This window comes from Mustela lutreola, chromosome 8 (assembly GCF_030435805.1).
Source record: "Mustela lutreola isolate mMusLut2 chromosome 8, mMusLut2.pri, whole genome shotgun sequence".
Lineage (NCBI taxonomy): Eukaryota > Metazoa > Chordata > Mammalia > Carnivora > Mustelidae > Mustela > Mustela lutreola.
Window position 1 is genome coordinate 71854174 of NC_081297.1, and position 14205 is coordinate 71868378.

The 14205-nt window shown below is 36.3% G+C and overlaps 1 protein-coding gene across 9 annotated transcripts in view; it reads right to left on the minus strand.

The window, feature by feature from the left end:
* The window catches only part of PPHLN1 (periphilin 1), a 157115-nt gene that overhangs the window by 45956 nt on the left and 96954 nt on the right, over window positions 1-14205 (minus strand). For all 9 annotated transcript variants that reach the window (XM_059185625.1, XM_059185621.1, XM_059185624.1 and 6 more), the window contains one exon: window positions 4571-4711. In XM_059185625.1, coding sequence (XP_059041608.1) covers window positions 4571-4711 — 141 coding nt within the window. The remainder of the gene's footprint in view (window positions 1-4570; window positions 4712-14205) is intronic.

The following is a 14205-nucleotide window of genomic DNA, read 5'->3' on the forward strand; positions in this document are numbered from 1 at the left end:
GTTCACAGTGTACAATGTACTAGGCAGAGCCTAAACATGCATATTATATACATCTACTCCATCCCAGATCTACTCAGATTATTTAATGCCATCTGAAGAAAGCAGATGGATAGAAAACTCTAATCTAGATCTTGCCCTTGGGGAATTACAAGAGATTTTAAAATATCATTAGATGCCAGATGTCCAAAAAACAGAAGCTCTCAGTGACAGGCTACGTTTAAGCACAATTTTAACAAAGCATGAGGTTAAATATGAAAAGGGTTCCAAATGGTCAAAGTAAATATTACCTTATCCCCAGAGGTGAAATAAAGAGAAGAAGGGTAATGTAGTAATACAGATGTCAATTTGTGTGGTTTGTTCAAAGTGACAGTTTATTCAAAGATTCCTCACTGACAAAATAGCAAGTAGTGAGATTCGCTTTCAAATCAGATAATTTAGTAATAGAGGTATGTGAGGACTTGTGAGATATTACAATCAAGGAGTTAATGCTGAACACTTGAGACAGATTATGAATCACCTATACTTTTACAGGATGGCTATGTAGGTATTACTTATAATGACGGGAGAAATTCTGAAATCTCCCGCTCTAAGCTAAGAACCTTGAAAAATATTCTGGTAAGTGAAAGTAAAAGTGGCCCAAACTGGGTAACTCCGGGGAAATGAAGGTAAAAGAAGATATACCATAGGATCTAAAATATAAGGAGGCTAAATGTGCTGTGGCAATAGAATAGGTCATCTCCACTAAAGGATATTTATGTACAATTGAGCAGGATGATTCAAATGATCTCTAGCAACACAAAGAGACTCAACCTGATGTCTTCTGGCTCAAGGAATTTAGACTGCGGTTCTCTGCCATATTTGACTATAACATGGGGAGCTTTTTCAAAAAGCATCTACATTTCCAACCCTATCAAAATTCTTATATGCACAGGGATGAGATGGTAATAATGTGGCAAAAAACATGAATTTGCCCTCTCACTGAAGTGATTCAGATACAAACTACCTCCATATGTATGCCCTTAAACATCAAATAGCCACTTTGTGGGTTAATTTTAATGAATTAAACCAAATTTTGGCCTAGAGAGATTAAATTTATTTTACATTGCAATACTGCTACAAGTTAATGATTTCCTTATGATTCAAGGGCTTAAGAATAAAGAAACCCTAAAAAAATTATATGTTCTATTATAAGATATCTGAACATACTGCAGTTGATAGAAAAAGCAGCTTGGGCATTACACCAATATTTACATTTTTTTTTTTTTAAAGATTTTATTTATTTATTTGACAGCGAGAGATCACAAGCAGGCAGAGAGGCAGGCAGAGAGAGAGGAAGGGAAGGAAGCAGGCTCCCTGCCAACCAGAGAGCCCGATGCGGGACTCGATCCCAGGACCCTGAGATCATGACCTGAGCCGAAGGCAGCGGCTTAACCCACTGAACCACCCAGGCGCCCCAATATTTACATTTCCATATTATTCTAAGCTTGAATTGTTGTCCTCATCTACATGGGCTTTCTTAGGTTATTATTCTTTTTTTTTTTTTTTTTAAATCATGGAGTATTTCAAGCATGTGGAAAAATATAAAGAATAATTACTGGGGGCGCCTGGGTGGCTCAGTGGGTTAGGCCGCTGCCTTCGGCTCAGGTCATGATCTCAGGGTCCTGGGGTCGAGTCCCGCATCGGGCTCTCTGCTCAGCAGGGAGCCTGCTTCCCCTCTCTCTCTCTGTCTGCCTCTCCGTCTACTTGTGATTTCTCTCTATCAAATAAATAAAATCTTTAAAAAAAAAAAAAAGAATAATTACTGGACAGCTGTGTAACTACCATCTGGCTTTCTCAAGCCTTTACATTATTCCTATCCATTTGGCATTTAATTTCTAAAAATAAAATATGCAAAAGTTAAAAACAGAGAAAATCCCCTTATTAACTTTTCATTTTCAAAAGTCACTGTAACTTTTAGACACAAATTTATAAAATCATTATATGTGATTATTTACTAGCTTTCTAACATCTTGGGGATTTTCAATTTGATTTTCTTGTCAATATATGAAAACCAAAGTGCTCTTTTTTTAAAATTTTGTTTTTCAAGATTTTATTTATTTATTTGACAGAGAGAGAGATCACAAGTAGGCCGAGAGGCAGAGAGAGAAGAGGGGAAGCAGGCTCCCTGCTGAGCAGAGAGCCCAATGCGGGGCTTGATCTCAGGACCCAGGGATTATGACCTGAGCCAAAGGCAAAGGCTTTAACTCACTAAGCCACCCAGGCACCCCTAAAGTGCTCTTTTAAAAAGAGAATATGGTAACATTATTTAGTACGATAATTTATTTTTAACAATTAAGATTAGTTAACATTATTAACTTATCTATTTTATAACACTTCTAAGAATTGTCTTTACTTCTTTAGTCATATCAGAATACAGAAATTTCCTTTTAGATTTATTTTTCCTTCTTTAGGTCATTTGTCTTTGCTATAATAATCTCAATATTCTTTAGTGTCAGATTTTTCACGTGTTTTTGAACAATGGAAAAATGAAAACAAATCTAGGCATACTTATAGGTCAAACATGTATGGATGTCTATAGAGTACTACAAAAAATTAATTCCATACTAAATAATTTTATGTGTATCCTGCTAGGCTGTACACATCTGACTGGCAGATCTTTTTAAGATCAAATAAATCAACTATGAATAATAACAAGAAGAGACAGAAATATTAATAAACGAGAACAAAATTACCATACATTGCTATTTCAAATTTTCTACCGGTTATATTCTTCACATGGTCTTAGCCAAAAGGCCAAGAGGCGATACCAGTTATATTCTTAAAAGAGCCTCTCCTTTAAAGAACTGCTGTTTAGGTAGAAAAGCAAATATTAAATCATTCATTCAATAAACACTTCCCTAGCACTTACTACAAAGTGCTGGGCTTAGGCACCATGTTAGGTGGTCAGGTTAAGATGCAGTCTCTAACTGACAGTGACTCAGAGGCTATTCAGAGGTCACTTACAAGTTTATGACTCCACTCAACATCTATAGAAAATACTTCATTTGAGTCTACTACGTGCCAATCCCTATATAAGATAATGGAGATAAAGTAATAAAACATAATCACTGCTCTCATGAAGCTTCCATTATGATGAGGGGGGACAAACAAGCAAATAAAAACATATGTCAAGTGGTTAAAAAAAAAAAAGAAAAAGTACCACCAAGAAAAGTAAGTCAGAGTAAAAGGACAAAAGGGAAGTATTTCTACATAGGATAATAATATTCATATGGATGTTGAAGATACACTGAAGGAGCAAACCTTTTATTTATGCTGTCAATTAACTGGTAATTTGTAAGGCACCAATCACCTTCATATCACAAATTAAACAGGATTTTCTCACTCTTCACTTTCCTTCTGTTCTTCCAGGCATCTGACACTGCTCACCACCACCAGTCTGAAATTCTACTGGCTTACATAACAAATCTCCTAACCAGATTCTTATCCTTTGCCACTGGAGTGGCATCAATATGAATTGTACAATCACAATAAGGATTTAATTAAGATGATCTCCTATCCAACTACAGAAAATAGGTTTTAGCTGATGTGAAATTGGAAAGCACCCTGAGAAAAGACTTAACTTTATTCTTAATTTCCAATAGGTTTTAGAAGACTATATAACAATAGGACATCTACTCAAAGCACTGGAGAGTAACCATCAAAAACACCTGTACACAATGAGTAACGTACAGAATTGCTAAATCACTATACTGTATATCTGAAACTAATATTACACTGTATGTTAACTATACTGGGGGAAAAAACACATTTGTACTGCATGTTACATGTTATAAAACCCTGACAAATTTTATTGACTTCATTTAATCCTCTAAAGTGATAATATACTATGAGGCAGATAATATTTACACATTAAAACATTTTTAAATTTTGCTAAGCATAATGAGTCCATGTGACAATTTAAAAGAAAATGGTTTTAAATCTCAATAGGTAAGACAAAGCCTCTAAGCTTATTTCATTGAAAAAATATATTTCACACTGCAGTAAAATATAGCTAGACAGTTCTGACCTATAAATATTCTTTAAGCAAACCATTTAATTAAAAACAAGATTCTAACTTTTCAGAATGACATCATTAAATCTATGCACTTATCCTTCACTTTTTCTTCAATATTTGAAAAATGCATAAAAGTAAAATGAAAAATATAAATATCTGTAATCCCAATATTCTAAAATATCATCTGCTAATATTTTGGTATATTTAAAATTTCTTTCAGCCCATTCTTATTGATTTTAATAGTTTAAAATTGCTTCATACTAGCAAGCATATTGATATTCTCTAAATAGAGTTTGTTTTTTATTGAAAAAATAAAAAAGTAAACAGGAATAGGGGACCAAACTGATCAATATTACTGTGAAATTGAATCAAACAATTTTCAGTTTCTTACATTCTAATTTCAGAATCATGCATGAAAAACAAAATGAAATACACGCATTCAATAAATACTTTAACTACCATGTGCAAAGTGATAGGAACAAAAGATGATGTACTTAAAGAAGATTAAATTCTCACCTGTTCAATCTCTTTGGTTTTTGATGCTATTGCTTTAGAGCGACTGGTTAGCTGACTGTCTTCAAATAATTCTATGCCATCTGTTGCATTTGACTCGGGCTCCTCTGGCTGGTCAATAAACAATGGTGCTGTGGATCCTGCCTTCAAAAAAAATTAGAAATCTTTAATTACATATAGCACTGAAGATGAATGCGTAGAGGCACTAATTGGTACAACATATCAAGAGAAAGTGCTAAATTCAACCGGTTTTAAGAAAACACTTTCAACTTCGCCATGCATAATGAGCATATGTGAGGAGGGCCAAAGAGGAAATGACAGCTACTTTTAAAATTTTAGGTAAGACAAAGCATCTAAGCTTACTTCATTCCAAAAATTATATTTCACATTATATTAAGATACAGCTAGAAGGTTCTGTTCTATAACTATTCCTTAAGCAATCTATTTCAGAAACACTGAAGAGAAAAAGCCTAACTGGAAGAGATCGGCACACATAAGCATATTAAAAAAGCACATGGAAATGGGCTCTACTTTAGGAAGTTAAAAATACCTTGCTCCTACAGCATAAAAATTTATTGAAATCACCGAAAAGAAAAATCCCCAAAGCAATAATAATCACTTCTATTTCATAGCAATAATTCATTAAATACATAATCCCACAAAAAAGCTCATAGCTGACTACTATACTTTCCAATAACACTTTTGTAGAAAAGATAAAAACTTTAAAAAAGTGAGGGAAAACAATTATTTAACTATACTCATTTGTTTATTCAAAAATTTACTGTGGGGGTTCCTGGGTGGCTCAGTTGGTTATGCATCTGACTTCAGGATCCTGGGATGGGGGGGGGGGGCACCTGGGTGGCTCAGTGGGTTAAAGCCTCTGCCTTTGGCTCAGGTCATGATCTCAGGGTCCTGGGATCGAGTCCTGCATCGCGCTCTCTGCTCAGCAGGGAGCCTGCTTCCTCCTCTCTCTCTGCCTGCTTCTCTGACTACTTGTGATCTCTGTCAAATAAAGAAAGAAAAATCTTAAAAAAAAAAAAAAAAAAAAGGATCCTGGGATGGGGCCCTGTGTCAGGCTCCATGCTCGATGGGGAGTCCACTTCTCCCTCCACCCCTGCCACTCCCCCAACTCGTGCTGTCTCTCTCTCTCAAATAAATAAAATAATTAAAAAAAATTTACTGTGTGACATTTACAGCAGCATTATCTATGATAGCCAAATTATGGAAACAGCCCAAGTGCCCATCAACTAAGGGATAAGAAAGATGTGGTGTGTACACACACACACACACACACACACAGGAATATTACTCAGCCATCAAAAAAAAAATGAAGTATTGCCACACACAGTGACGTGAATGGAGCTGGAATATATTATTCTAAGTGATGTAAGTCAGTCAGAAAAAAACAAATGCCATATGATTTCATTCATATATGGAATTTAAAAAACAAAACAAACGAGCAAAGGAAAAACAAAAAAAAAGAAAAAATAAGAAAAAGATTCTTAACTATAGAGAACTGGTGGTTACCAGAGGGGAGGTGAGTGGAGGGATGTGTTAAACAGGTGATGGAGATTAAAGAGGACATTTGTTGTGGTGAGGACCGGCTGATGCATAGAAGTACTGAATAACTATTTTGTACACCTGAAGCTAATATTACACTGTATGTTAACTAACTGGAATTTGAATAAAAATTTTTAAAAATTTATTGTGTGATAGAGATAGGAAGGTGACAGCATAGTAGGAGGACCCTAGGCTTGTCTCAACCCACAAATTCAACTAAGTAACTATCTTCCTAAATACTCTAGAAATCAACATGAAGACTGGCAGAATTTTACAACTAAAGGTAGAAAAGAGGCCATCCTGAAGAAAGTAGGAAGTGCAGAGATATGGCTTGAGAGAGAAAAAACGGATGGTGACTACTGCAATAGTGGAGAAGGGTGAGAGACAGACTAACACACAAGAGTGTGGCTGGAGAAAACGAATCCCCCATAGCAACTGGCTTGGAAGCAAGAGGGGATGAATTCCACTGAGTTCTTGCAACCAGTGGCTCCTAAAACCTGGAATTCTAAAGGTCAGTGGGCTTGGCTAAGGGAAAGCCCCCAGGCGCTGGGGCTGGTCTTGGAGAGAAGGTGGGACAAACTGCCCTCATACACACAGACTAAAAACAGTGATCTGAAGAGTGCCTGGGGCACAGAGTGAGGAGGTTATTCCTTCATCTTGGGAGTGTGTCCCAGAGAGGCAGTGTTCATGGAGAGAACCCTCCTGGAACAAAGGAACGAGCAGTCACCATTTCCTTCTCCAGCCCCTCAGCATAAGCACAGAGGCACCTGTGGGAACCAGTGCAGTGCCAACACTCCCTATTTAACTTGTTTACACCAAGGCCCAACCCCCCTTCCTCCAACAGACACACACTCTGGTAGAACTGCCCTTCCTAGTCACCCTGGCCTCAGTTCCAGCATGGTAGGCACCCTTGCCATTAGACTGGCCCAAACCCTTGCCTACATCCTGTCTCCACACCCAGGAGTTTTGCACAGCCTCATCTCTGGCTACAGTGATGACAGGTCTCATTTCACAAGCACACCAGAACACATCAGGTTAAAACATACCACGTTCAGGCCAAGGGCAAAACACCGCCCAACAGACAAAGACAGTCTCTCCAGAGGACTGGCCTGAAGGATAAGAGGCCAAGAAAAAACAATGGAGCACACACAGCACACACTGGAGAGATTCATGGAAGTGCCAGGCCCTAGGGAACAGGGGACATGACACAGCAGGTCACTACAAGACCTCTTCTTCAGAAGGCCATTACCCTCAAGAACAGAATACACAGGTGACTTTCCTAAAACACAGCAACAGACACAGAGACTCAGACAAAATGAGAAGACAGAGAAATCTGTCCCAAATAAAAGAACAGGACAAAGTCACAGCCAGAGATCTAAGCAAAACAGGCAGAAGTAACATGCCTGATGGACTATTTAAAACAATGATCATAAGGATACTCACTGGTCTTGAGAAAAGAGTGGAAGACATCAGCAAGACCCTTAACATAGAGATGAAAAAAGAAAAAATCAGAGATGAAGAGTGCAATAAGCAAGATATGATGGATAAAATGATAGCAGGCTGGAAGAGGCAGAGGAATGAATTAATGAGGTAGAAGATAGAATAATGGAAAGTAAGCAGATGAACAAAAGAGGGAAAGAAGAATTATGCAAAAAAGAGACTTAGGGAACTCAGTGACTCCACCAAACATAAAAACATTCACAATATAGGAGTCCCAGAAGAAGGAGAGAGAGAGAGAGAGAGAGAGAGAGAGAAGGGGGCAGAAAATTTATTTGAAAGCTAACAGCTGGAAACTTCCCCTAATGTGTAGAAGGAAACATATTTAGATCCAAGAGGCACAGACAAAGCCCAATAAAATCAGCAAAAGCAGATCCACACCAAGACATGTTATAACAAAAGTGGCAAAATGTACCAATAAAGAAAAAATTTTTAAAAGCAGCAAGACAACACAAGACAGTTACATACAAGGGAAACCCCATAAGGCTACCAGGGGATTTTTCAGCAGAAACTTTCCAAGCTAGAAAAAAGTGGCACGCTATACACAATGTGCTGAACAAGACAAATCCAGAGCCAAGAATACTCTATCCAGCAAGACTATCATTCAGAAAAGAGGGAGAGATAAAGAATTTCCCAGACAAACGAAAACTAAAGGAGTTCATGACTACTAAACCAGCCCTGAATGAAATTTTAAAGGGAACTCTTTAAGTGGAAAGGAAGACCAAAAGTGAAAGTATGAAGGAAGGAAATGGAAAAGCACTAAAAATGAGTATTTTTGTTAAAATATCAATCAAGAAACACAAAGTAAAAGAATGTAAAATATGACAACACATGAGGAGGAATAAAGAATGGGTTCAAACTTAAACAGCCATTGGCTTAATACAGACTGCTATATGCAGAAGATGTTATATTCAAACCTAATGATTCCAACAAAAAGCACTAATAAATAATGCAAAGTATAAAGAGAAAAAAATTCACATATATCATTAAAGAAAACCATCAAAACTATGAGAGAGAAAGAAAAGGCTCAGAGAAAATCTTCAGAAACAAACACAAAACAGGTAATAAAATGGCAATAAATACATATCTATCAGTGATTACTTTGAGTGTAAATGGAATGTAAATCAACAGACACAGGGTGACAGAATGGATAAGAAGACTCATTTATATGACTCATTTATATGATGCTTACAAGAGACTCACTTTAGACCTAAATATACTCATAGATGGAAAGTAAAGGAATGGAGAAACATTTATCAGGCAAATGGATGTCAAAAGAAAGCCAGATTAACAGTATTTATATCAGCCCAAATAGACTTTAAAACAAAGACTGTAATAAAAGACTAAAGATGATATGATGATACTACACAATTATAAAGGAGACAATCCAACAAGAAGATATAACACGTAAATATTTATGCACCCAACATGGGAGCACCCAAATACATAAAATAGTTAATAATGAGCATAAAGGAACTGATCAATAATAATACCATAACAGTAGAAGATTTTAATAGCCTACCCACATCAGTAGACAGATAATCTAAAGAGAAAATCAACAAGGAAACAATGGCTTTGAATGACACACTGGACGACATGGATTGAACAGATATATTTAGAACATTTCAACCTAAAAGAGCAGAATACATATTCTTTTCATGTGCACTTGGAACATATTCCAGAACAGAGAACATACAAAAGAAGGTCACAAAAGAAGCCTCAACAAAGTCAAAAGAATAAAGTCATACCATGCGTCTATTTGGACTATAATGTTACAAAACTAGAAGTCAACCACAAGAAAAAAACCTGGAAAGAACAAAAATACATGGAGGTTAAATAATATGCTACTAAACAATGACTGGGTCAAGCCGGAAATAAATTAAAAAGTACGCAGAAACAAATGAAAATGAAAACACAATGGTTCAAAAGCTTCAGGAAAAGGGGTTCAAAGAGGGAAGTATATAACAATACAGGTCTACCTCACAAATCAAGAAAGATCTCAAATAAACAACTTAACTTTATATCTAAAGAAGCTAGAAAAAGAAAAACAAACAAAACCTAAAATCAGCAGAAAGAAAGAAGTAATATTCTAGCAGAAAAAATTGATACAGAAACTAAAGAAGCAATAGAACAATGAAACCAGCTATTTTTCTGAAAACAAAAAAATCACTGAAATTGATAAACCTCTCGCCAGATTTATCAAGAAAAGGGCTCAAATACATAAAAGTCACAAATGAGAGAAGAGAAATAACAAACAACACAGAAACACAAACAATTACAAGAGATTATTATGAAAAAGTGTATGCCAACAAATTAGACAACCTAGGAGAAATGGATAAATTCCTAGAATCATAGAACCTACCAAAACTGAAAAAGCAGGAAAAGAAAAAATTTGAACAGACCACTTACCAGCAAAGAAATGGACTCCATAAACAAAAAACTCCCAAAAAACAGAAGTCTGGGACTGGGTGACTTTACAGGTGAATTCTACTGAACATTTAAAAGAAGAGTTAATACCTACTCTTCTCAAACTATTCCAAAAACACACAAGAGAAAGGAAAATTTCCAAATTCATTTCTAGGAGGCCAGCATTACCCTGATATCAAAACCAGATAAAAACACCACAAAAAAAAAAAAAAAAAAAAGAGAGAGAGAGAGAAAGAGAGAGAGAGAGAAATACAGGCCAGTATCTCTCATGAACATAGATGCAAAAAATCCTCAGCAAAATACTAGCACACCAAATCCAACAATATGGTTTTAAGATTTTATTTATTTGACAGAGATCACAAGTAGGCAGAGAGGCAGACAGAGAGAGAGAGAGGTTTTCACGAATCTGAATTATAAGTTTTAAGGGATCTAATTAAACTGAAAACCTGACTCACTTAAGAAAGAAAGGGTTAGAAATCAGGGAAGATGTCACCATAGGAAGCATCAGAAATCTGTCTCCCAGTGTAAATAACAACTGCACTGGCAAACTTGAACTGATGCAACTATTTTGGAACTCTGGACTTTTCTGAAGGCTTGTAACTTCCAACAGACAACACAGATGGTAAACGAAGGTTTACTTCAGCTCTCAGCACAATAGCAACTACCCATCCCCATTCTCAGCCACTTGGTGGGAAGGTACCTATGTTCCTTGAAGCAGCTTGCACATAGCTTACAGGAGCCAGGCTAGGCAAAAAGGAGCCCGTTTTCCAAATATCCAGAGTCTGTGCTCTGATCACTGACTGTTGCTTGTGATCAGAAAACGGTGGATAGCCATTGTTGTTATATCTCTTACTATTACTGCAAACCCCTCTCATTATAGCCGAAGTGACTGGTGGGAATTAAGGGACTGGTACCGTTTTTCCTTTATTTTTCACTTCTTTCCCTTTTTGAAAGCTAGATGTTAATATTAGGACATTAAAAAAACAAAAACAGGGGCGCCTGGGTGGCTCAGTGGGTTAAAGCCTCTGCCTTCGGCTCAGGTCATGATCCCAGGTTCCTGGGATCGAGCTCCACGTCGGGCTCTCTGCTCGGCAGGGAGCCTGCTTCCTCCTCTCTCTCTCTCTGCCTCTCTGCCTACTTGTGATCTCTGTCTGTCAAATAAATAAATAAAATCTTAAAAACAAACAAACAAACAAAAACAAAAACAAAACAAAACAAAAAACCTGCTTATATGGGGAAAGTTAAAAAGTGACTATGCATTCCAAGACTCAAAAAAGACCTGAGAAGACCTTCAATTTACACCCAATTTACGCCAGCACACAGACACCATACAATAATAGAAAAGCTGGGGGTGGGGGCAGGGAGAAATCTCGTTTCCAGAATTACCAGTTATTAAGTTCAAATGCACAGTGTTCAACAAAAAAAATCACAAGGCATAAAAGAAACAGGAAAGTAAGGCCCCTTGAAGGAAAAAAAATAAACCAATATAAACTGTCTCTGAAAAATACCTAATGGTAGGTCTGTCAGAAAAAAACTTTAAAACTACTGTCTCAAATTGCCCAAAGAATTAAAGAATGATGTGAAAAAAAAGCCAAGAAAATGATATGTGAACAAAATAAAATACAAATGAAGAGAGAGAAAACCTAAAAAGAAACCACAAATAAATTACAAAGCCGGGGGCGCCTGGGTGGCTCAGTGGGTTAAGCCGCTGCCTTCGGCTCAGGTCATGATCTCAGGGTCCTGGGATCGAGGCCCGCATCGGGCTCTCTGCTCAGCAGGGAGCCTGCTTCCCTCTCTCTCTCTCTGCCTGCCTCTCCGTCTACTTGTGATCTCTCTGTCAAATAAATAAATAAAATATTAAAAAAAAAAAAAAATTACAAAGCCGGGGCACCTGGGTGGCTCAGTCATTAAGCATCTGCCCTCGGCTCAGGTCATGATCTCAGGGTCTTGGGATCGAGCCCCACATCGGGCTCCCTGCCCTGCAGGAAGCCTGTTTCTCCCTCTCCCACTCCCTCTGCTTGTGTTCCCTCTCTCACTGTGTCTCTCTGTCAAATAAATAAATAAATAAAATCTTAAAAAAAAATAAAATAAAAAAATAAACTACAAAGCTGAAAAGTATAATAACTGAAATGAAAATTTTGCTAAAGGGATCCAAAGGCAGAATTGAGTAGACAAAAGAAAGAATCAGTGAATTTGAAGACAGAAACACAAAAATTATAGAGTCTGAGAAAAAAAAAGATTAAAGAAAAGTGAACAGCCTAAGGAATCTGTTGGGACACCAGCAAGTGGGTCAACATATGCATTGTGGGAGATCTAAAAGAGAGAAAGCAGCAAAAAATATTTGAATAAATAATAGTTTTAAACTTTCCAAATTTGATGAAGACTTGAATATCAACATCTAAGAAGCTCAACAAAACCTAAGTAAGATGAACTCAAAGATGCTCACACGAAAATACATTACAATCAAATTTTCAAAAGACAAAGTAAAAGAGAATACTGAAAGCAGTGAAAAGCAAATATCATATACAAGGGAAATTCATGAAGATTAGCAGATTTCTCATCAGAAACTCTGGAGGCAAGATTATAGTAGACCCATAATCAAAGTATGGTTGACTCTGAACAATACGGTAAAGGGCGGGGGCAACCACCCACACAATCAAGTCTCTGTATAACTTTTGACTCTCCAAAATCTTAATAGCCTAATATTAATCAGATGCCTTAATGATAACACAATCACTATATATTTTGTATGCTATATGTATTATACATTGCATTCTTAAAATATCTAACCTTTTCATAATTTTGGGGGTATTTCTATGCTACAAAGTTTGTCTGTGAGTCTTTTTAAATTGTTGCAAATCTCAAAAAACTTTTCCAACACATTTACTGAAAAATATCGACATATAAGTGGACCTATACAGTTCAAACGTCAACTGTAATAAAAGAAAAACTATCAACCAAGAATTCTATATCTAGGAAAATTGTCCTTCAGAAATGAGGGAAAAATTAAGACATTCTCAGATTAACAAAACCTGAGGGAAGTTATGGCTACTAAATCTGCCCTGCAATAAATGCTCAAGGGGATCCTACAAGGATACTCCACAGTAATTCAAAGACTTCTGGAGAATAAAGACCTCTATAAAAATAATTACATAGGCAATTATAAAAACTAGTATTATTGTACCAATGCTCTGCAACTGCACTTTTTTTTCTTTTGTTTTCTACACTGGATTTAAGAGACTAATAAATTTAAAGAACACTATTAGTGTAAAGGCTAACAGTAATGCAGCATGCCTCGGTGGCTCACTCATTAAACTTCCACCTCTTGATCTCAGCTCAGGTCTTGATCTCAGAGTCATGAAGTTCAAGCCCGGCACTGGGCTCTCTGGTGGGTGTAGAGCCCACTTAAAAAAAAAAAAAAGAAAAAGAAAAAGAAAAAGCTAATATTACTATAACTCCAAATTTTGTTTTCTAGATAACTCAAGAGACTACTGAATTTAAAAGAATTATTAGTTTATGTTTTGGGGCACAAAATGTATAAAAAGATATAATTTTGTGACATCAAAAACTAAAAGGGGTAAAGATGGAATTGTAGAGGAGCAGAGTTTTTGTATATTATTGAACTTAAACTGATATAAATACAAATTAGTGTATATCCTTAGGATATAAATGTAATCCTTGTGGTAACCACAAAGATAATACGCACAGAACATATACAAAAAGAAATTAAGAAAGAATCTAACATTTCACTACCCGTCCCCCACAAAATCAATTAAACAAAAGAATATAAGAATGCAGAAAATGAGGGACAATTACATGGCATGTAAAAAACAATAGCCCAATGATAGAAGCCCTTCTTCTCAGTAATTAATTAAGTTTTAATGGATTAAACCCTCCAATCAAAGGACAAAGATTGGCAGAATGGATAAAAACACATGACCCAACAATATACTGTCTACAAGAGACTTACTTCAGACTCAAAGACACAAACATGTTGAAAGTAAAAGGATGGAAAAAGATATTCCATGCAAATAGTAACTTAAAAAAAAGTAGGTGTGGCTATACCAATATCAGTCAAAACAGACTTTAAATCAAAAAATGTTATAAGAGACAAGGTATTATATATTAATAAAAGGTTCAATGCAGCAAGAAGA